Genomic DNA, 24,548 nt, shown 5'->3' with positions numbered 1-24,548 from the left:
TAAGGCTGCTTACCAGCCCTTTCACAGTCTGGTGTCCACTGAATGATAATAATAATAATAATGATAATAATTGTTGTTGTTTAGTTGTTTAGTCATGTCCGACTCTTCGTGACCCCATGGACCATAGCACGCCAGGCACTCCTGTCTTCCACTGCCTCCCGCAGTTTGGTCAAACTCATGTTCATAGCTTCGAGAACACTGTCCAACTATCTCATCCTCTGTCGTCCCCTTCTCCTAGTGCCCTCATAATAATAATGATAATAATGATAATAATAATTTTATTATTTATACCCCGCCATCTGGCTGGGTTTCCCCAGCCACTCTTGAGGAAAACAGGGCCCAATTGGCATTTACACATTTGTAAGGATGCAATCTTGTGCACGTTTACCTAGGAGTAAACCCACTGAGACACACTGATGGTAGCTTGCATACATGCAGAAGGTTCCAGGTTCAATTTCTGGCCTCTCCAGACGAAATAACTGGATGCAAAAGATCCTGGAGAGAGATGCTGCCAGTCAGTGTACAGTACTGATTAGATGAATATTTAGGGTGGTATTCTGCTAAGTCATAGGCCTATTCCAGTCTATGGATCTAACTTAATCATGTTATGTAATTTCTACTCTGAGCAAAACTTAGATGTCTACCATCCACAGCCTTGATATTGTGCAAGGCAGCTTATGTTATTAGCTCAGAAGGTTTGGAAAGAGGGCTAGGCAAATTCACAGAGGATGAATCCCCGGCAGCTAATAACCATGATAGCTAAATGAACCTCCATGTTGAGACGCAGTGTACCTTGATCCAGATGCTGGGGATGAATAATAGCAGGGAAGGGCTGTTGCTATTCCTGTCCTACTTTGTAAGCTTGGCAGAGATATCTGACTTGCAACTGATCACAGTGGATAATTTTTTTTTAAAAAAAAGAAATCATAAAAAACGGATTTTTAAAAATTTAAATCAGATTTTTAAAATAAAATGCCTTTGGAGGAAAAATCTTTCTAAAGATAGTTGTCTATTTAAGTTACATTATAGTCCAAAGGCTATTCATCAGGTAATAAGAATTTGTTTTAAGTTTTTAAAGTGTGCAGTCTGTTGTTTTTTTAAATCGTTTAACCACACCAGTTAACAAACATGGATACGTATGCTATAATGTTATTGTTTCAGTTAAATAAATTGTTTAAGTTGTTATTAAGGAAATGCTTATTTTTCTCCTGCCAATAAAGTACAGCAGAAAAGTTGTCCAAATATAAACAATAATTTCATAATTATCTATGTATTTCTAATAGTATAACGAAATCAGTAATTTTTGATATAACTGTAAAAACTACTCTGAAAAATATTCCGAAAATGAAACCTTCATCTGGTTGTAAATATTAAGATTATACCAGCAAGAATGATTCTTTCTGTAAAAAAATTATTTATATCAAGTCTTACTGACTAGTGATTTAAATCGTGATTTAAATCGATTTGATTTAAATCAAATCCACCCAGCAACTGATGGAAACAAAATAAGACTAAAAGATGGATTGGTTCATCAATCTCTCTGTTTCCTTATTTATTCATTTTTATGCAGGGGTCAGCAAACTTTTTCAGCAGGGGGCCGGTCCACTGTCCCTCAGACCTTGTGGGGAGCCGGGCTATATTTTGAAAAAAAAAAATGAACGAATTCCTATGCCCCACAAATAACCCAGAGATGCATTTTAAATAAAAGCACACATTCTGCTCATGTAAAAACATCAGGCAGGCCCCACAAATAACCCAGAGATGCATTTTAAATAAAAGGACAGTCTACTCATGTAAAAACATGCTGATTCCCGGACCGTCCGCGGGCCGGATTTAGAAGGTGATTGGGCCGCATCTGGCCCCCGGGTCTTAGTTTGGGAACCCCTGATATAAACTAAGCTTATACTGCCCTTAAATAAATTGTGCATTCACTGTTCCTGGCATTGCCTGTATAGGCACCTCAAGGTATGAATCCGCTTTCTAGTGAGATAGGTCACTGGTTCACCTAGAGTAGATTCTGGGCATCTTGTCTACATCGACTGCTCACAGCTCTCCTGTGTTTTGTTTCATGTGGAAGGGCCCTTCCCATCACATGATACTTTTAAACTGGAGCTACTAGGGATCAAGCAAAGCATTCCACCATTAAGATGCAGCCCCACCTCTACAAAGGCTGCCAGGCTTTTCCAGGATACAACTGCTGCCACAAACATTCCAGATATAATGTAACGGTAACTGCCTGCCCTACAAACTGGCAATTCATAATTCTGTATCAATCACACAAGCGGATCAAGAGGCAAAGCATATTTAAACATTCCCCAAATCGACATGTTATTGAAATGAGCTCAAAACTGAAGCCTTTTTAATGCTCTTTCTGAACATCATATGAATTCATGCCTGGCCATCCATATATACTTTATGAAAGGATTCATGCGCACCATACATTAAAAGCACTGTGATACCCACTTTAACAGTCACAGCTGTGAACCATAGTTTCTTAAGGGTGTTGAGTTTCTAAGAGACCCCTATTTCTCTCACAGAACTCCAATTCCCAGAGTGGTTTAACAATCCCTCTTCCCATGGTACTCTGGGAATTGCAGCTCCATGAGGGGGATAAAGGTAAAGGGACCCCTGACCACTAGGTCCAGTCGTGACCGACTCTGGGGTTATTGGCCAAGGGAGCCAGCGTACAGCTTCCAGGTCACGTGGCCAGCATGACAAAGCCGCTTCTGGCGAACCAGAGCAGCACACGGAAACATCATTTACTTTCCCGCTGTAGTGGTACCTATTATCTACTTGCACTTTGACATGCTTTCGAACTGCTAGGTTGGCAGGAGCTGGGACCGAGCAACGGGAGCTCACCCCGTCATGGGGATTCGAACGAACCGCCAACCTTCTGATCGGCAAGCCCTAGGCTCTGTGGTTTAACCCACAGCGCCACCCGCGTCCCTAATAATGCTACAGCTCCCTTGATGCCTTTTTTTGCCAGGGGGGAGGGGGCGGTGAGCCATGGCTGTTATAGTGGCACCGTCATGTTTAAAATATATGTGTGGTGCTGGTGTGTTGTGTAGATTTCTAACATTTTTTAAAAAAAATACTTTTCAGCAGAATGGCTCAAAAATACCAAACAGCTGGGAGTGTCTCAGGAAAAACTGGAGATTCTGAGCACAAAACGTTTGGTTTAATTTGTGACTGCACATACAAAGATGTGATGCAGCAAACAGGCAGGCCTGGAATCAGATCTGGGAGGATTATACTCTTACCTTTGTTTGCAACAGTGTTGAACAACTTTTCAGAACTGGAGTCAGAGACCTAAAAAACAACAATTGAAAAGAAATACACATTAGATTGTTAAGTCAAGTATATACCAACATAAAGGTAGTGGGGGGGATATTTATTGTTTTACACTTCAAGGGCACAAAAAAGAGATTTTAAGTCGCAGACAGAAATAAATTATGGTGGAGGAGAGTGAAATATGAATCTCAAACCCTAAATGCCCAGAAGATGGTGCTATTTGGCCATTTCTTAATTCCTACAGTAGATCTGGCAGTGTTTTATGGGGTTCAGAGAGAGAACGCTCAATATTTCTGCCGGTCTGTTTTTAATTGTTGCGTATTCAAATCAGCAGCAGCATGCACGCACGCACAAACATATATTGTGTGTGTGTGTTTGTGTGTACTTTCTCAATACAATACGAACTCTAAGCAATTACAAACCACATTGCAATTCGAGAGAGATACTGTACGGCAATAATCATTTGTATCCCGTTCCATCCAAGCAGACCTGAGAAGGCATACATGAAGACAGACTCTCTGAAGTAGGTTAGACAGAGGCATGTTTAGCCTGCTCACAACTGAGCGCAGGATTTAAATTTCCACGCCGATGATAATCTGATCTCACAAACAACCACAACGGGGCCTCCATACAAACTCCTTGACTTCCTTTAAGACATCTTAGGCCAAGGATAGGAAAGCAGTGGCCTTCCCATCTCTGCCTTACTACCTGTTCATTAACCAGACTTGGAACATTTCAGAGCATCTGCACACTTCACATCGCTGTGCGCACCCATCGCTACTGTGGGATGTTTTATCAGACCAAGCCGCAGACGGTTGCCACCGTCTCAATTATACATTAATCTTGGTCAAAATAAGCAGGATTTTAAAAAAACCCATTTTCTCAATTGAATTGATAACCGCTATACTATGGCGCGTGTTTCTTCACCATGATGCCAAATTTGAAATAAAATGCGTACGGTTTTAATCAGCCATTCCGGAGCTTTGTTTACAAGAGAGCTCACTTGCTGCTCGACATTATACAAGCAGACTGGAAGCCACCTGAACACTAATCTCACCTCTTAAATCTCTCTAAAGACTTCCTGAAAAGCAACCCCCCCCCCAATAATAAGAGAAAAGCAGCCTCCATTGAGCAAATCTATGCAAATTGACACCCAAATGTACACGTTTTAGGATACTTTGCCAAACGACAAGCATCCAGCTAATTTGTTAGCACAGTCTTCCCCAACCTGGTGCTCAGCAAATGTTTTGACGATAATTCCCAGCAGCTTCAGCCACCACCAGCATCGCTGACCATTAGCCATGTTGCTTTGGGACTGGCAAGAGTTGGAATCCAGACAGCACATTGACTGTCATAGTGCAATCCTATGCATGTTTTTTGAAAGCGAGTCCCACTCTCTTCAGCAGAATACAGCGTACACACCAAACGGCAGGCTCCCACAGTTGTAGCCACAGGAATATAGCCTCTCTTTCTAACCAGTCTTGTAATTAACAATTGCCTTCTCATTTGAACCCTCTTATTTCACTCATGGAACACGTTTACTAATGCAAAATATATCAGGTAGTAGTATATTGCGGGGCTCAGATTTAACAGCTTCTGCGGCCGCCAGATTACGTTCCAGAGCCCTTGATTCACAAGCATAGCTACAGTCAAGATCCACCATCTTTTATGTGTCCTCTCCTCCTAGTGGTGCAGCAATAAAATTGCTAGCACATTTGCAAAGCTTAAGCAGGGCCTGGTATGGTTTCAAATTACATGGCGGTCAGGTGTTGAGAAATGTAACTCTACAATAAAAATATTTATATACCGCTGTATCATTTAACATCACAAATACAGCATAAATCATGTAGAATAATTAACACACCATCAATAACACAATTATAAAATATAAAAAAACTATTAACAAACTAAACAATAAGCAAAACAGCAATTAAAAAATAAGCTAAATATCACAATTACAGCAAAAGTGCGCTTTCCACTTTTTTTTGCTGCAAGCTGCTTTTAGCTTTTTGTGCATCAAAATTTATGTCAAGGAGATAAACAGCTAGGTGATTTTGCATATAAAAATAAAACAATAACAACAATATTATTACATTATTACATTACATTATTATATTAAAACAATAACAATATTATTATATTACTATACTATATTGAATATCAACATATCATTATAAAAATGCTGTTGTAATAAAATGTGCAGGTGATATTAAAATATCAATTAAAACCAACACCAATATAAGGTAACTACTGTATCAGTATCGACCAATAGGGATATTTCAATATGAATATTACAAAAATAAGCAAAACAAAATAAAACAACAATATATTGTTATATGACTATACTATATTGAATATCAACATATCATCATAAAAATGCTGTCGTCGTAATAAAATGTGCAGTTGCCAAACATTAAAATATCAATTAACACCAACACCAATATAAGGTAACTATCAATATCGACCAATAGGGATATGTCAATTTGAATATTACAAAATAAGCAAAACAGAGAATAGAAATATGCCAACCATCGCCAATGACAGCAAAAGTGCGCTTTTTCCGCTGCTGCTTTGGGCGCGGTAACTTTCCGGGTGTGTGGGAAAGCGGCATACAGTACTAATAAATGAAGCGCCAAATAATAATAATAATAATAATAATAATAATAATAATAATAATAATAATAATAATAATAATAAGGATGACGATGAATTAAGTAAAAAAAAACAACAACCCAGCGGCACTGCCCTGTTTCCCTCCCCGGCTTCCTTCCCTCTCCGAGCGGCACCGCCTCCCTGCCTTCCCGCCCTCAGAATCTCCCCGAAGAGCGGCTGGCGCGACCGAGGCCCAGCGAGGCTCCCGCCGCCTGAGGAGAAGCAGCCGCGAGCCCGCCTACCTGAGGCCGCCCCTCCGCGAGGGAGGCGGAGCAGGACCGGCTAGGCCCGGCCTCCTCGCCGCCCTCTTCTCGCTCGCCGCCCGCCGCGTCTTCTCCTCCTCAGCCGCCATCATGGCCGCCGCGGCCGCTTCTTCTTCGTCGTCGGCCTCGTCGTCGGCCTCCGGGGCCTCGGCTCCGTCGGGCTCCAGCACGGCGGGCTCCGGGGGTGGCGGAGGCAGCGCTTCGGGCCTGACGGCTTCTCTGACGGGCACCATGAACAGGAAGAAGAAGCCCTTCTTGGGGATGCCCGCGCCGCTGGGCTACGTGCCGGGCCTGGGCCGAGGGTGAGTGGGCCGAGGCCGGGTGCTGGAGTTGGGCAGCGGCCCCGGGAAGTGGGGGAGGAGGCGGCGGCCCGGCTTCCTCCTCGAGGCCTCTTCGAGTGGGCCCTCCTCGGGTCAGGCGTTTCCCTCCCCCCCCCCTTGCAGCGTTTCTTTGCTCGCCTCTAAGGTGCCCACGTTGCACATGGAGGGTGCCGCCCCCTGACCATACGCAGAGTGCCTTCTCCGCAGAGCAAGGCGCGTGTGTTTGCGTGGGGCCTTTAAAAGGCTTCAAGGGCCCGACGCCTAGAGCATGTGCAGAGTTCTTTTTGCCTTCCGATTCCTGCATTGCAGGGGGCTGTACTAGATGACCCTCAAGGATCCCTTCCAACTCTGTGATTCTGTAATAGGAAACGGCACGCTTCCCTGAATAGTACTCTTTTTTTCCATTTTTTAAAATTGGCAAGTTAGGAAAGAAAAGGAAACAATGAAAACATGCTGTGAAGTGCCCTGAGATCTATGGATGAAGGGCGGTGTACAAATTTAATAAATAATAATAATAATAAACTCACCCTATGGCTTTATTATTACTGTATTATTATTATTATTATTATTACTACTATTATTAATGTATATGCCTTTCATTTCTTGGAAAGTCTATTTATTGATGTATATTTTACATTTTTGCGTTTATAACCCTGCTTTTGGGAGACGGGTATTGTGTCTCCTCTTCCCCCACAAAGCTCAGATACCCTATGCATCCTAGGAAGCTTTTTTTAACACTGACTCAGCTAACTCCATTGTGCCCCAGTGCAGGAAAATGTTCAAAAACAAAGCCATGTGCTTTGTGTCAGAGGACGGTGACTCAGGTCTGCTTCCCTGGATAAGTTTTTGTTTGAAAATCCATATTGGATATCTATATTTTTAAATATTATCCAGACCTTGGTTGCAATGAAAAGTACCACAGCAGCAAAAGTCAGTAGATTTCTTGGTTTATATTCAGCCTTAGACACATTTTTGGTTTTCTAAAAACAAAAACAAACTTGGTCTGGGCACTTAAAGCTGCATCAGTGGCCCATGGGAAGCCGGGTTTGAGCACTGCAGTGCTGTCGCTACTTGTGATTCCCAGCAATTGGCATTCAGAAGTACTGTATGCCTGTATAGGATGGCCATCTGTTATGGATGCTTGAGATGAGATTCCTGCATTGCAGGGGGTTAGACTAGATGGCCCTTGGGGGTCCCTTCCAACTCTACAGTTCTGTGATTCTATGGGTGCCAATATTGTGCAGGTTAAGACACTCACTGGAGACCTTCAGTATTTTATATTCAGTGTATGTACGCACTTGCAAGATGTCCTAGTGTGATTAAAAAAAGGTGATAAAAGTTCAAACAATTTCATATGAGGCACACTGGTAACCTTGGAAAGTAAAGATTAGCTTTTAAAATTTGCAGGTGTTTTGCTGCCTGAGCATCCAGGGACCGTTCTCCCTTGCTACAGTTGAGGGGTTATTGGCAATCCTGGGTTTAGGAAGGACTTTGAGCGGGTTTCTGAATTTGAAGGACTGGTGCCCAGTCCTGTGCCCCAATTCCCTCATACTGAACTGGCTGCTTTCTTCCATCTAGTGCTACAGGTTTCACTACTCGCTCGGACATTGGCCCTGCTCGGGATGCAAATGACCCTGTGGATGACCGCCATGCTCCACCAGGGAAGAGGACTGTTGGGGATCAGATGAAGAAAAACCAGGCTGCGGATGATGACGACGAAGATCTGAACGACACCAATTACGATGAGGTGATGCGTCTGTGGCCTTAACTGTCCTGACTGACGTTGATGGCAATGTACATTGTGCTCAGACCATTGCCCCATTTAGCTTGTCTATTCTTACTGGCTGTGGTTCTGTGGGGTGTGGTTAGTGGTTAACGGGGTTATGCAGTTAACACTACCTTTTTGTCATTCACAGTTCAATGGATATGCTGGAAGTCTGTTCTCCAGTGGACCTTATGAAAAGGATGACGAGGAAGCTGATGCGATTTACGCTGCTTTGGATAAAAGGATGGATGAAAGGAGAAAAGAGAGAAGGTAGGAGGTGATTTTTTCCCTCCAACATTGAGAGAGATGCTGGTTGTATCTGGGGCCTCTGCACTGGAACCTTGCCTGTTGCTTCTCTGCTTATATGTTTGGCCTGAACCTGGGGTCCTGAAGTATTAAAAGCACTTGCTATCTCCCTTTTAGAAATAGGAATGGGTGCCTGCATGGTTGACGCCTGTGCCTTTTTAATTTTTTTAGAGAACAGCGTGAGAAAGAAGAGATTGAAAAGTACCGAATGGAACGGCCAAAAATTCAGCAGCAGTTCTCAGATCTGAAAGTAAGGAAAGAAAAATGTGTGTTCTCCAAAGGTGAAACCAGAAAATTATGGTGGGGAGGAGGGGAGTCAGAAAAATGTTTGTGTAGTGTGTGTGTTGGATATCAATTATTAAATCAATGTGTACCAGTGAATAACATAGGACTTCAGCTAGGGAGACTAGGTTCAAGTACTGCCTTGGTCTGACTCTCCAGACCGCTTGGAGTGTCTGTTCTTCATTTGCACATCAGGAATAACTTTTCAAGAAGTTGTGGATGAAAAAGAGGGAGAAATCAAAACTCTGTATTTCAGTGACACACTGATTTCAACTATGGCACTGTAATTGTGTTGTCTGCATTTTTTGTAGAGAAAACTAGCTGAGGTCACTGAGGAAGAGTGGCTTAGTATCCCTGAAGTTGGTGATGCAAGGAACAAACGCCAAAGGAATCCACGTTATGAGAAACTGACCCCTGTTCCTGACAGTTTCTTTGCAAAGCACTTGCAGTCAGGCGAGAATCATACATCTGTGGATCCCCGGCAAACGGTGAGAAAGGGGAAGAAAATACAGGTCCACCCGAGAGAGGTTTCTTTTGTAACATAGTTTTGTTCATTTTCATCTTTAAACTTTAACTTTGTTGCATTGAGATCTGTCTTTGTTTACGTTAGAGCATATGACATACAACAATTACATAAAATAAAAGATAAAACAACAATAGACACTCGGACAAACATTTCCGAGTATATTAACAAAGTTGCGTCAAGGTGCCTATACCAAAGTTATTACAATTATTACAGATAGGAAATGTAATGTTTTATTGCTTAGATTGGTGACCATAAGTAAAAAGCATTTTGTCTCAATAACAATTAGAATTTATAGGGAGGGGGGGAAGGAAAAAAATTAAAATACGTACTTCATGCACAGCTGTGCTGTAAACTGTGGGTACTGTTCCATCACATGGCTCATTATTTGTGTAATCATTAAAGTCACACCAGACTGCATAAAAATTGTCAGAGCAACTTTGGAGTTAACGCCTATGAACATTCCTCTGCTGATGGGAATGGAAAGGAAGTGGCTGCTGCAAGTCAGGGACATTATTTGCATTGAATTCTTATTTCCATCTATCCCTGTGAACCCAATATTTTAATCTAGACACTGTCTGGGTTTGGGCAACCTCTGAAGGGAGGAGAGCCAATTTCCTTCAAATCCTCAGTGTGATCAGAAGGTTCATGTGCTGCAGCTTTTGCAGGCCTACCTTTTTGGACTTCAGGTAGGGGATTGTTTATTTGTATGCTCCCCTGAATGAAAAAAATCCCCATACTGTTGGCCCAGTTCTGTGGAATGATCTTTCCCAAGAGGTTCATCAATGTTCCTCTGTTTTCATACTGCTCATCTGTCTTGAAAGGCTATTTGCTAGTTTGGAGGTAGGAACATTTCCTGGATAGTTTTACCATTTTGTTTGTTTCTGCTTTTCTAGATGTGTCTTATGGTGAGTTTTTATTACATTCTATAAATTACATTCCATAAATAGCAATGAGCCACCTTGAGTGATTGTGGGAAGGCTTTGTGTGGAATCAGTGTTGCTTCTAAGTGGATATCGTGGTTCCAACTTCCTGTCTGGTATATAAGGATAAGCTTAGAAAGTTCGCTAAGCCTTCAGTCAAATTATCTTTAATATGTAGCTAATTGGCTAGTTTCTGCTAGGGCAGCAAAATATGTCTGTGTAAAAGCTAGTTTCCAACATTCTGTCATGTTTTAGCCTTCACCCCAGTGATATGTCCCGGTGTCCTGCTTTACTTTCTCTAGTACAAGTGACTAGCTGCTATTCACTTTTAGGGAGAAAACTAAAGCCCTGATCATGGAGGCATTATTATAGTGACAGCAAAGCTTCCTGTTCCCCTTGCTGACCATCATTTTGTAGTGAGCCCTGGCAGTGTATAATCCTGTACACAACCCACTTACCACAACGATGAGAGTCCCCTCCCCTCCCACTAAAACTGATGGCTAATATTATGGTGGAGACTTGGGTGTTCTTTTTGCACTAGAGACTTTAAATTATATGGTTTGCCCCTTCCTTTTTTTATTAAAAAAACAGCAATTTGGTGGTCTGAATACTCCCTTTCCTGGGGGCTTAAACACACCTTATCCAGGAGGAATGACACCTGGGCTGATGACTCCTGGGACAGGTGAGCTGGACATGAGGAAGATTGGACAAGCTAGGAACACCTTGATGGACATGCGACTCAGCCAGGTAAGCATCAAGGAACAAAGCGGATTTTTGTTGCTTATTGAACCTGACGAACAAAATTGGGCCTTAGAACTGTCAGCTTTGGCATCCAGAAAAGTGAGCGCTTGCCATTGGGGTTATTTTTCAGGGTTATTCTCCCCACCCCACCCCCAAATATAGGGTTGTTAGAACAAAGAGTGTATGGGTTTTCCCCCCAATTCTGCACAACAAAGTGATCTTATTTTCTGAGTTTCTCTGTGAAAGAGCATTAGTAGCATTTAGTTTTTTAAAGTCTGTTTGTGTGCATGTTAAGTGAGGCTTGAGTGATAAAATTTAATGACGCTGGCTACAAAAGCTGGGCCTGCTGAAGAGGCCAGAGACCATCTTGGCAGTAGATTCTGGAAGACATGCTCCCTGCCTTGCTGGCTTTTCCCTTCCTGGCTTGGGAGGGCAGGGCCTTGATTGACTCCAGCTACAAAAGCTGTTGAAAACTCCCTTGGGCTGTGTTATTGTCTAGAGTGTTTTGTTTGGGTTTTTGTTGTTGTTAATGATACTAATTTTTGCACCTTTGTTTTTAGATCTTATTATAATTTATGCAGAAATCATTTCAGTTTGGTTGTGTGCTTTTTGATGTGTTTAATTTGTTTATGGTTTTTGTTATGTTTGTGATTGTGTAAATCTTGCCATGTTGTAAGCCGCCCTGAGCATGGTTTTAACTATGGAAAGATGCCATACAGATAAAATGATGATGGTGATCAAACACTTGATTAATCACTGGGTTTACATCTCCAGGTGTCTGACTCTGTGAGTGGCCAAACGGTGGTGGATCCCAAGGGCTACCTCACCGATTTGAATTCCATGATTCCCACACACGGTGGAGATATCAAGTAAGTCAGCGGGTGCACTGATTTGGCTATTAGATTTTCTCGTCACAAGAGCTGGGTTGGTGAAACTGTGGCCCTCCAGCTAGATGTTTTTGAACTACAGCTCCCATCTGCCCCAGACAGCATAGCTAATGATCAGGAATGATGGGACCTGTATCCCAGCAACATCGGGAGGGCCATAGATTCCCCACCCTTGGTGTAAGAAGGCCCCATTGCTTTGAGTGATCTGCACATGGTTCAGGGCCCAGCCTTTCCTTGTGACACAGAATGCACTAAGGTGGGAGGTACCAAACAGAACATCAACCCCCCTTCCTATTTCCAAAAGCAGGGATGCAAAGGACTGTGTGTCCCATAGGTCCTGTTTGGTCTTTGCTTAATGGGGCAGAGTTGACTAAAGTGGGATGTGCAGGTTTCCCAGAAGTTGGTGCCAGTGCATAGGCAGACACAGAATGCACACTCTCAAGTTGCCTCTACCTGGTTTGCCTCCAAGAGAGCATCTTTGACTCTTACAGATTGACAAATCAGCCAGATAATAATACATGCAAACATAGACCAGTTTGCTTCAATCCACACCCATGCCTCTTTCTCCTATAGCTCCTTGTCTTTGTTCTCGCAGGCAATTTTTAAAAATCTATCCATTCCACCATCTTCCAGACTCTGCTTGCCAGCTCGTTTCCTTTGTTCCTTTGCTTCATTCCTGTAACCTTCCCCACAAACCGTGGGCCTTGTTCTGTCCTCGCCATTTACTTTTATACCTTTGCCATATGATGACATTTTATTACCCAGGAGAAGTCTGTAGTGTTGGTGAATTGGTGTGATGCAGCAGCATGCTAAGTTACTCTCGGTGCATTTTCTCCCCTTGCCAGTGACATCAAGAAAGCACGTTTGCTTCTGAAGTCTGTGCGGGAGACTAACCCTCACCACCCGCCAGCCTGGATTGCTTCTGCGCGCTTGGAAGAGGTGACTGGAAAACTGCAGGTGGCACGAAACCTTATCATGAAAGGGACAGAAATGTGTCCCAAGGTGAGCATTTCATTTTCCAGGACTCCTTAAGTACCTGCGCTGGTTTCTTGTCACTTTGCACACAAAATAAATTCTCTATTGCTTAAATTGCAATCCAGTGTCTCTTCCTCCTGGTTTCCACAGAGTGAAGACGTCTGGTTGGAAGCTGCCCGCTTACAGCCGGGGGATACTGCTAAGGCTGTGGTGGCCCAGGCCGTTCGCCATCTTCCACAGTCAGTCCGGATTTACATCAGAGCAGCAGAGCTGGAGACGGACATCCGAGCAAAGAAGCGTGTCCTTCGGAAAGGTGAGAGAGAGAGAGAGAGAGAGAGAGAGAGAGAGAGAGAGAGAGAGAGAGAGAGAGCTGCCTTTGAAGTACTGCAGGGTGCTCCCTTTGAAGACAAGTTTGGAAATTACGTTTAGTTCAGGGTGCAGCTGCTGGGCTATTAACTAGGACTGAGCAAGGGGATTGCATCTCACAGTATTTAAACACATGCCTTGGCTCCTGGTCTGTTTCCCAGCTCACCTCAAAAAGTGTTGGACGGAAAAGTACTTGCCTTTTTAAAAGTTATGCCCTGGCTCCTTGTTAGACTGTTTTTACCCCACACAACACTGCTCAGTCACCAAGACCATTGGCTGGAGGCTCTCCTCTGTTTCCTCCTCTCTTTGGAAGTATGTTGGGTGCCAGGTAGGGAGAGGACCTTTTTGGTTGTGGTACCTTTTGAATTCCATCTCTGAGATAGCTCACCTGACACCTGCTTTAATTTTTTTGATGCCAGGTGACTCTCCTGATTCATTGTTCTTTCATCTGCTGGCTCTTTTTTGTCTTGGTGGTTTGATAGAAGGCCGCTTGGAAGTAAGGGATGGAAACAGGCAGGCAATAATGTACAACCTAGATGGCCCCTTAAACAAGATAGTCACGCAGAGTCTATTAAAAAAAAAGCTGTCATTATTGCAGCTGGGGATCCACAAATAGTCCTGGTTCAATACCATCTTTGTCCCCTCAGGGTGGTAGGATGATGGTGGTTGTGGGGTGTCTGATATCTGCTACTCGGCGCGGCTCGTATCCAAAGCCAAGGGTGCCGCCTGCCCCATGGGACTTGGGAGGAAGGCATGAGCTTGCTTCTGCTGCACTGAACTTTGCTGGAAGCAACTATAGTGGGTGAACGTGTAGCCCTCTGGTTATAGATAGGCGCTTGAAAGGAGAATATACAAAGACCAAACTTTTAAAACTTTTGTAATTAGTTAACATATACACTCCTATTTTCTACCAGAAAATGTTGGACTAAGTATTTACATAGAACACTAGTAAATTCTTACTTTTCACCCCAAAGGCAGTGGGGGAGGAGAACCTCAAGTTGTATTTTACTCCCTCTAAATATTGTGCTGAACCTTAGGCTTCCATTGTTCTCAGGAGTTAACAGAGTCTTATGAAATGCTAACCTTTCTGCTTGAAGCTGCTTTTCCGTATTCTATAAGTTGCTCTTCAGTGGCTTGGAGAAATTAGAAATGACCTAGCCACATGGGTTGGACCTGCTTATATAGGTCTTTTATCCCCAAAACTGGCACCTCGTCTCCATGTGGAGTGCTCACCTGTGGTTGAAAGGCCATCTGGTTAGGCCAGGCATAGGCAGCCTTGGCTCTCCAGATGTTTTGGAACTACAACTCCCATGATCCCTGACCACTGGCCCTGTTAGCTAGGGATAATGGGAGTTGTAGTTCCAAAACATCTGGAGAGCCAAGGTTGCCTATGTCTGGGTTGTTGTTGTTGTTTAGTTGTTTAGTCGTGTCCGACTCTTCGTGACCCCATGGACCATAGCACGCCAGGCACTCCTGTCTTGCACTGTCTCCCGCAGTTTGGTCAAACTCATGTTCGTAGCTTCGAGAACACTGTCCAACCATCTTGTCCTCTGTCGTCCCCTTCTCCTTGTGCCCTCCATCTTTCCCAACATCAGGGTCTTTTCCAAGGATTCTTCTCTTCTCATGAGGTGGCCAAAGTATTGGAGCCTCAGCTTCACGATCTGTCCTTCCAGGGAGCACTCAGGGCTGATTTCCTTAAGAATGGATAGGTTTGATCTTCTTGCAGTCCATGGGACTCTCAAGAGTCTCCTCCAGCACCATAATTCAAAAGCATCCATTCTTTGGCGATCAGCCTTCTTTATGGTCCAGCTCTCACTTCCATACATCACTACTGGGAAAACCATAGCTTTAACTATACGGACCTTTGTCGGCAAGGTGATGTCTCTGCTTTTTAAGATGCTGTCTAGGTTTGTCATTGCTTTTCTCCCAAGAAGCAGGCGTCTTTTAATTTCGTGACTGCTGTCACCATCTGCAGTGATCAAGGAGCCCAAGAAAGTAAAATCTCTCACTGCCTCCATTTCTTCCCCTTCTATTTGCCAGGAGGTGATGGGACCAGTGGCCATGATCTTGGTTTTTTTGATGTTGAGCTTCAGACCATATTTTGCGCTCTCCTCTTTCACCCTCATTAAAAGGTTCTTTAATTCCTCCTCGCTTTCTGCCATCAAGGTTGTGTCATCTGCATATCTGAGGTTGTTGATATTTCTTCCAGCAATCTTAATTCCGGCTTGGGATTCATCTAGTCCAGCCTTTCGCATGATGAATTCTGCATATAAGTTAAATAAGCAGGGAGACAATATACAACCTTGTCATACTCCTTTCCCAATTTTGAACCAATCAGTTGTTCCATATCCAGTTCTAACTGTAGCTTCTTGTCCCACATAGAGATTTCTCAGGAGACAGATGAGGTGATCAGGCACTCCCATTTCTTTAAGAACTTGCCATGGCCTAACCCATGTCTGGGTTAGGCCATGTAAATGTCAGCCTAGCCGTGCGATGAGTTACTCAAAAGCGGGTGCTTTGTGTCTTGATGGCCGGTGAGAGTAGTACGGTAAATGTGGTCTCTGGATCGGGTATTCATTTTGTGTTTGCTGGGCGTATGTGATAAAGCCACAGTATGTGAGGTGTTCTTCCTGATGTGTGGGAATTGAATCCTCTCCCTGCAAGAACATGCCGGTTCCTGCTGGGTAGTGTTTCAGAACATCAGGGCCTGTCATCAGGCATTTAGGGAAGTGCTTGGATTGAACCCCCTGCTGAGACTATAAACATGATAAGGGACAGCGAACATCCAACTAGTCAGAATGTTGTCGCAGTAAATTTCCAGGAAGCATCCTCTGCTGCCTCAGTTATCTTTTGTGGGCTGCTGTAGGTGTAATTAAAGAGCCAGCACCAGCTCGATGTTTTTTGAGAAGGTTTTGTTTCTTAGTGCATCAAGGCACCGACTGGTTTTTGCAGCTCTTCTGCCTCCTAAAGGCTTTTTCTGTCACATCTGTGAAAGTTGTGATGAGTGACCCACTTCGAAAAGCGTAGTCGAGATCGGAAGGTTCAGAAACCCAAGCAAGACCAATTTCCGTAAAGGCATACAAGAAACTTTATTAAAAGCCAAAGTCTGTAAAAAGGAAAAGCTTCAAACTATTACACAAATTAAGACTGCTCTGAGGCTAAAAAATAACAAAACTATATTATCTAGTTAGCTGACACTTGCACATAAATCTTAGTAGGCTGAGGCAAAATACCTTCTAAGGTCCGAACAGGCGCTGACCTTCCATGATGAGAGAACTACTTATGCTCGCCACCCAATCCTGGTTTTAAGGGAAGGCTGACTATGGGCGTACACCCTTTCCGCCCAAATAAATCAGCACCTGCTCCCATCATGTGTCTGTGATTACTGTTCGATACTGGCATTGAGGCCTTAATGAGAGACAGCTGTGTTTAAGCTCATTATTCTAGCATTTCTAATGAATTCCCACACAACCCGCATGCTAGTCTTAAAAGGGAGAATATCACCACACACCAGTTATAAGGAAATGAAAGATACCCCATTTTCTTCTTCTTTTAATGGTCTTACTTTGAGGTTAAGCAGCAAGTGATCTAGCTCTGAATTGTGCCCAGCCCTTTCCCCATCCACCTTCAATCCCTATGTAACTAGGTGACCTGGAAGGGGGCAGAGTGCACAGAGTTGGAACACATTTTGAGATTACACACTTGCTGCACGTGGCAGCTGGCTGGGTTGGAAGTGGTGGGTGGTTCTCGTGATGTTTTTAACCTGGGTGCTACAGAAATGAGTTCAGCATAGAGGATTATGTTCCACCTTTCTGCCTCCCAGACAAGGATGGGGCAAGTGGCATGCCCAGTGTAAGGACTTGAGCTTGCAACAGCTCTTTGAACTGGTGACCGGAATACCTCTTGAGTTCTATAAAAGATGCCAGATTAGGCCTGTTTGCTGGTTCTGACCAGCTGGACTTGGTCTTTCCATATTGTCTCACCCTGAGGCTCAGCAGAGTCAAATCCCTCTAGTTAACCAAGCTTTCTTCCCAGCTTCTGGTTGTCTTTCCTTCCTGGGAAAAGACGGTTTTTTTATTCTAAGGATTGACATCTAATTTGCGGAATTACGTAGTATTGGGATTGGTCTTAAACTAAAGACCCCTTGATCCAAGTGCTTGTTCAGCCAGTAAGCTCACTTGGTGCTTTTTCTTTGCCCATAACTATCTCACAGGGTGGTTGATATGATAACTGTCCTATTTATAGGTAGGTAGCCGTGTTGGTCTGAGTCGAAGCAAAATAAAAAAATTCCTTCAGTAGCACCTTAAAGACCAACTAAGTTTATATTTTGGTATGAGCTTTCGTGTGCATGCACACTTCTTCACTATCTTCACTATCACTAGATCTGAAGATAGTGAAGAAGTGTGCATGCACACGAAAGCTCATACCAAAATATAAACTTAGTTGGTCTTTAAGGTGCTACTGAAGGAATTGTCCTATTTATGCCACCCTGGATTTCTATTGAGGAAGGGTTGGGCATTTAATAGGTAATAATCAAAGTTGTGGGCCATCCTTCCCCCACCATGAGCATAATTAACAATACATCCATCACCACAATTAGTGTAATTAATGCATCCATGCCTCTGCATTCAAAGTCGCATCCAGTGTCTCATGGGGCTGTAATGACATGAGTTAGTGACCGTTGCTGTAGACGGCAGCCCCGCATCTCTTTCTCTCCTCTCTCCCTTGGCAACTTTCAGCAATGTAAAAAAGAGTGATGAGACATCTTCGTTTTGAAAGTTTCCCTGCCTCAGCTTGCTTCAATGAGTTCTGTTTATTGGAGCAAGAGAAGTTACGGTTGTCCCATGTGTTTGTATGCATTGCTAAACATCACCGTAGGAGGGCAAGGGGGGACATAGAGCCACTCCCCCCTCCCACAACTAAAATGTGTACACGTAGTATGTCATTTTACATGAAGAAGATACAGATTTGTGGAAGCTGAAAGTTTTAGTCCCAAGGTCTCGTGATTTTTTTTGTCTGGCTTTGGTTGCCAAGACCTGGTTCTGCCTACACAGCTGAAGTGCTCAGCAGCAATTGGGGGGAAGGAGTGTTCTGGTTTGATAGTTTTATAGTTAAGGTGCCCAGGACATTATGACAATGCAACAGCCAAGTCACTCCCGCCAGCCTTCTTCCCAACCTTATGAGCTGGGTGGTGGTGAGCGGGGATTGCCATGGAATTATGGGGACGGTTTTCTCCCTCTCCTCCCCCACCCCACCAGAAGCTCCATGGGTGGAGGGAAGCATTGCTGTTTATCCTGCTCCCTAAATGGGGTAGCACATTCACCGAGGCAAGCAAAAGGGTGGAAACCCTGTTCAGGCAGATTGGGATTTTGCCCATAAAACAGTTGCATTCGGTTTTCTAGGTTATCCACATGCAGGAAGAAAGAGGACTCTCTTTGTTGCCACCTTGGGCATGAGGTTCTACAGTAGTGTTTGAAATTCCCATTGTTCTAGGCGCATTTTGTGATAGGGAATTTCAATAGCACGAGCAGTTTCTGAGCTCTGGGTGCAGTACTGCGTCTAAGATTTCAGATTAAAACTGCAGAGTGGAAGGAAAGGAAGACCTTTTTCTGCTTCCCTACTTCCGTGTACTTTCTGAAGACTGGAGAAGAGACCCTTTTAAGAATGTTAGGGTGGGCAGGCAGGGGAAGGACTACTCCATGTGAAAATTGAACATAATATTTTAGCTGCGGTTCATTCATTTTCAGCTTTGTATTCTTGTTATAAAAAGCGTGCCTAGATGTTCTGATGTTGTGCCCATAACCTAGGTTTAAGGTACCATTTAGCTCTTAGCTTTCATATCTTAGTTTCTAACACTGTTCTGCAGGTCTGCCTTTAGAGTCTCTTTTCATAAACAGAGGGAGAGACTGCTCCGGGTTGCTGAAGAAGAAAATCCTTGGGCTCAGCAGCCTTTTCTTTATTAAAGCCAGGCCTTAGCATTTTAAGGAAACTTTTCCAAAACAATCTGTTTTAGGAGCACGGTATTGATTGTTTTTTGGAAGAGTGTCCTTTAAAACTGCCCACAACTATTTTCAAAAGCAGCTAGTTGTGTGGGTCCATTTAGAGAAATGTTCCAAACAGGAAGTGAGAGGAAAAAAATAATGCCTTTTATTAGAACCAGCCCAAATTCACAATGTGCTGTTGAGCGTTTCAAGTTGTACAGAACTTCTTCCTCAAGCAGGATGTTAAGGCCAAAAAGAAAAGTAAGGGCGACAAGAGATTTAAGTATTCATTTGGTCACAGAGGAAGCCTCTGCAGGGTTATTAGGTTAAGATTTGATGTTTTTGCAAAAAAAAAGGGGGGGCCTCAAGATGATGCTTGCTAAGGTTAACAGTTGAGCTGTCATTCAAATCTGCCTCTTGCACTATTTGATGCTGTAATAACTTTGCTGTCTAAATGTAAGAAAGCTGGAGATGGAATTTTAGAAAACGTCAAAGCTACAGAATAAATAGAAGCTAAATACTGTGTTTCCTCCCCGTTAGGGCAAGTTGCCCTTTTTTAGGACAGCATATTCCCACCTCCCAAATCTAGTATGCCACTGACAGTTTTGATTTTAGTCATCATTGGCAGTTCACCTGCACTCTTCAGAAGTTTTGCCCCTTGTGGTGAATCTGCAAGCAATGCTTTAGTGATCGTTTCCAGGTCATCAGCCTACTTTGGATGCGACTCCTTCAACCTAACTTATCTTTTGTTTTCCTTTTACTATTTTCTAGCACTGGAGCATGTTCCGAACTCTGTCCGCTTGTGGAAAGCAGCTGTGGAGCTGGAAGAGCCAGAGGATGCCAGGATAATGCTCAGCCGAGCTGTGGAATGCTGCCCCACCAGCGTGGAAGTAAGCTGGCAGATCCCCCCCATTCACCGCTTCAGGCTGTGCTCTGGGTGGTCCTGTAATAAGACTGGGATGAAAAATCTCAGATGACAACTCTGGAATTTGAGGGCGGGGAAGACAGTGGCCCCCCAAATGAAAATCAACTGGGTGTGGGTTTTTTTTGCCACTCCCCAGTTTTGCAGTGGGAAGTACAATGGATAGGTTTCCCCACCTCTAAAACTCATATGAGAACTGAATGGGAGATCAACTTACAGGGCTACTGGAAAGAGTTATTTTTTGCTACCACTGCAAGTTAGGGGCTTAGACATAGCTGAACTGAAGCATGCGCACCCATTATTTTAGAGTGCTTCAGTTCGGCTATGGTGCATCATTAAAATCAAGTCTAAGCCCGTAATAACATAAATACAATCCTGGTGATTTCTCATCTATATGGATCTGATTTCCAAATGTAAAAGGGCAGGGGGAGGAGGAATAACAGAATCATAGAATTGTAGAGTTGGAAGGGTCTTTAGTCTAACCCCCTCTAACACATGGCTCCTCCATCCAATTCAAAACCATACCAGACTCGCTTAGCTTTGCAGATGTGCTTGCTGCAGCTTCCCCGCCCCCCCCCCGAATATGCTTCAGTCATACCATCCTCTTGCAAAAAAGTTAAATGAGCGGTAATCTGTAAATCTGAACTTCTAAAACAGAGCTTGATTTTCAAATGCTTATTGTGCTATTGCAGACTTAATACAGGCAATCTCTTAACCATGCCATAAGAGTGGTGCAACAGGCTCTGGTTTGGCTTGTGATTCCTCCCATGTTTTCCTTTTCTAGTGCAAATTCCCCTGGAGACCTTGGCTCTGGTTAAGTATCACGTCAGCACCAGGGTTACTCACAGTAACTCCAACCAGTGTTTGAAGCTGCTTAGCAAGCTTTGGTTATGACAGTGGAATGTAGCAAAACACCCAATTAGTCTCCTTTGGGTATGTTCTGGTAGTTGAGTGATTGATGGATTTTTATATTTCTTTTCCTGTCCTTGAGATGTTATGTGAGATTTTGCTGGAGATAGACTACTGGTAGTTAGTTAGCTGGGGTGTGAATAATTTTTGGGCTTTTTCTTGCTGTTTTTATAAATTCCATTTTTTATTTCACTTTTGGCTATTCTTGTTGTCATGAGTTGTGGCACCTTTTACTTCCCCCCAACCCTCTCTCCTGACTTCAGACAGAGGGATGGGAATAGCAACACCCAGTCACGTAGCTGTGAAACTTAGACAAAACAAACTATGCTGCCACCATCCTTCCCACGCTTGCACCTGGGACGAGAGACCGAAGGGAAATCTCTCTACCATTTACTTAGGCTGCAAGGCTCCTAGTCTCCTCTTTAAGAAGCAGACAGAAATTCAAGTGGTTTGGTTTTCTGTAACTGAAACCCAGGCCCACTCTTGTGCAGCCCATGGAAGGTTTAACTTCCCAAAGTGTAGTACACAACCCTGGTCCACTATTACTGTGGCACCAGACTTTAAAAGCGGTAAGCGACCAAATGGCTTAAGGGACTGAACCAGTTCTCCCCCCTAGACAAAGCACATAAGATCCAACGATATTCCTTTTCCAGGATTTATTTAAAATATAAAAATTAAAATAATGGTGCACATTTCTTAAGAAAGTTACAAGCATAGAAAATAATAACAAAAGCATACAATTGATCTAACTAAAATACATATGTCAGTAGATAGTACTGTACTGTATCATGTTGCAAGGTTTCAGGCAGACAAGGCCCACGGCCCCCTCCTTCTCACAGCTTCATAGGCTCCGGCAGGTTGGCAAAGTGCAAAGTTCTGTTCTTGGAGGTCCCCTATTTATCCCAAAATACCCCACAAGGGGTTCCGGAATTAAACCAATGAAAATATTACAACAATTAGCACCCACCAATGATCTTAGGTGTGAGGCATAACTCTCAGCTGTCAGAAGTTAGGTACCTTAATTGGATATTGGAATATCTAAGGGCGACTCCCCTATTCTTCCCAGCCTAATTGATGGAAAGCAGACTCTCAGGTGAAAGAGAGTTTCTTGATCTATTGTCCTCCTCCCATTACATGCCACAAGCCAGACCATTCGGATGTAAATCCGGGCAATAGATAACACTTGGGACCCTTTTTACAACCAGAGGCAATTAACACATTCCCTAACACAGGCATCCCCAAACTTCGGCCCTCCAGATGTTTTGGACTACAATTCCCATCATCCCTGACCACTGGTCCTCTTAGGTAGGGGTCATGGGAGTTGTAGGCCAAAACATCTGGAGGGCCGCAGTTTGGGGATGCCTGCCATAACACATTCCCTATAGACAGCTATATGGAAGGGAGTGGAGAAGGTACAGACTGGTGTTTTTAGAAGCCCAGTATGCCTTGCTCTCTCCCAGCATGCATGGTTACAGAACCAAGGAACCAAAGTTGTCTACTCTACAATTCCTATTCTATAATTCATGTACCGATTATCATGACACTTGTCATCCATTATTTATTTTTTTAAAAGGGGGAGAGAGAAAGAACAGACTTTGGAGAATCAACTGCTGTTACATCTGCATGGTGATAAGTTCTGTTGCCTTAATGACAATCCTTTTTGCCCTTGCAATACAGCTGTGGCTTGCCCTAGCGAGGCTGGAAACATACGAGAACGCCCGCAAAGTCTTGAACAAGGCCCGTGAGAACATTCCGACGGACAGGCACATCTGGATCACAGCTGCCAAACTTGAGGAGGCCAACGGGAACACTCAGATGGTGGAGAAGATCATTGACCGAGCCATCACCTCGTTAAGGGCTAACGGGGTGGAAATAAACCGAGAGCAGTGGATTCAGGTACAGTCATACCTTGGTTTACATCTGCTGCGGTTTGAGTACTTTCAGTTTGAGTACTCCACGGACCCGGAATTGTTTACTTCCAGGTTCCGCAGCGTGCGCATGTGCAGAAGCAATTTGCGTTGTTCGCGCATACGCAGAAGCGCTCTATCGGCGCTTCACACACACGCGCTATCGCCGCTCCGTTTAAGCAAATGGCTCCCCAGAACCAATTCTTAAATTCTTAAATAGGGTACTTAAATCAAGGTACCACTGTACTGCTTGGGATTGTCTCTTTGGAAACCCTATTTAAGAATGACCTCGTTTTTCACTGTAACATGTGCTCAAGGTGGATGCTATGGGTATAGCTCAAGGGACATTCAGAAGATCTCACCATGGGTCTGAGTGTGTCCCATTTTGTCTACGAAAGCTCAGACAGGAATAAATGTGTCGGCCCTTAAGGTATTCCAGACTGGCATCTGCCAAAGATGGATAGAGTGGGAAAAAAGGCAGGAGAAATCCCAGATGTTTACCAGGAGTAATTGTGGTGAGATACAAGGAGTGCAGTGGAAGACGAGAGGTAGATTTTTAAAATAAATAAATAGGCTTTAATCCTATCTACACTTACCTGGGAAGGAAGCCCCATTGAATACAGCAGGATTTATCGTATTTTTAAAAATATTTTTTATTTAAACTTTTCAAGATACAATACTATAAAAACTGACTCTTGCTTCACTGTCAAGTCCCGAATTTCCCTTGCCCGGCATGAATTGTAGTGATGTTGCTTCTAGGATGCCGAGGAGTGTGATAAAGCTGGGAGCGTGGCGACGTGCCAGGCAATCATGAGAGCCGTGATTGGGATCGGGATTGAGGAAGAGGACCGGAAGCACACCTGGATGGAAGATGCCGACAGTGTAAGTTCAGATCCCAAGTGCAAAAGTTTGCTAACCCTGGTGTTCTGATGTGTGCAAAAGCTCTGGTCCACAGCTGCATTTTGTGGAACTTGACTGCGTAACCTGGTGTGAATATGTTTAAGAAATGTTTCTTATTTCTTAACCTAGAGGGCTCTTTGGTTATGCATACTCTCTCAAAACCTATTTTGAGTACAGCATCGACTGCCTCATCATAACAGATTCCAAAGTGTCTGGATTCCAAAAAAGCAACTTGAGTTGGGACTACATGCCCCTCCGTGAAGCCCTTGTAAAGAGGAGATTTGCTACGTTCTCACTCGTTTCTCGTGTGTGTTTTGCATTGTGGCTATTGCATCCAATTTTAGGGCAAATTGCAACGTGATACTGCTTCTTAGTCTGGGGCAGTTATCCTGGACAATGATCAGCCTGATCAGAGTGATCCATGATCACTCTGAATTCTTAAACTGGACCGGAATCCACACACATGCACACACTGACAAGGTGGGGGGAAATCAACCCTCTTTACCATTCTAGAATCATCTGGTTGAAAGAGAAACTAATACACAGAAATCCCTTTTGAGTATGCACACACAAAAGTCATGAAAAGACAAATCCATAAATGTTGACCAACTTTGCTCTTTGTTGCAGAAGCCCCA

General features: G+C 43.6%; 1 protein-coding gene and 1 long non-coding RNA gene across 2 annotated transcripts in view; one reads left to right on the top strand and one right to left on the bottom strand.

Moving 5' to 3' along the window:
- Positions 1 to 264: 264 nt before the first annotated feature.
- On the bottom strand, positions 265 to 6,045 carry LOC148685179 (uncharacterized). Its single transcript, XR_015951204.1, has 3 exons — positions 5,821 to 6,045; positions 3,261 to 3,309; positions 265 to 495 (listed from the first exon to the last, which is right to left on the bottom strand). It is a non-coding gene; the product is annotated as an uncharacterized LOC148685179 (long non-coding RNA).
- A 44-nt stretch (positions 6,046 to 6,089) lies between these two features.
- Positions 6,090 to 24,548, top strand: part of PRPF6 (pre-mRNA processing factor 6) — a 30,076-nt gene continuing 11,617 nt past the window's right edge. Inside the window, exons 1-12 of the mRNA XM_035122786.3 lie at positions 6,090 to 6,508; positions 8,105 to 8,273; positions 8,443 to 8,561; positions 8,769 to 8,847; positions 9,191 to 9,367; positions 10,917 to 11,072; positions 11,841 to 11,935; positions 12,799 to 12,955; positions 13,079 to 13,241; positions 20,047 to 20,165; positions 22,784 to 23,002; positions 23,773 to 23,895. Of these exons, the coding sequence (XP_034978677.2) occupies positions 6,297 to 6,508; positions 8,105 to 8,273; positions 8,443 to 8,561; positions 8,769 to 8,847; positions 9,191 to 9,367; positions 10,917 to 11,072; positions 11,841 to 11,935; positions 12,799 to 12,955; positions 13,079 to 13,241; positions 20,047 to 20,165; positions 22,784 to 23,002; positions 23,773 to 23,895 (1,788 nt within the window). The 5' untranslated portion in view covers positions 6,090 to 6,296. The remainder of the gene's footprint in view (positions 6,509 to 8,104; positions 8,274 to 8,442; positions 8,562 to 8,768; positions 8,848 to 9,190; positions 9,368 to 10,916; positions 11,073 to 11,840; positions 11,936 to 12,798; positions 12,956 to 13,078; positions 13,242 to 20,046; positions 20,166 to 22,783; positions 23,003 to 23,772; positions 23,896 to 24,548) is intronic.

Source organism: Zootoca vivipara, chromosome 7 (assembly GCF_965207765.1).
Source record: "Zootoca vivipara chromosome 7, rZooViv2.hap1.1, whole genome shotgun sequence".
Taxonomy (NCBI): domain Eukaryota; kingdom Metazoa; phylum Chordata; class Lepidosauria; order Squamata; family Lacertidae; genus Zootoca; species Zootoca vivipara.
Note: the sequence above shows the minus strand (reverse complement) of the source record. Positions and strands in the feature narration are given on the sequence as shown.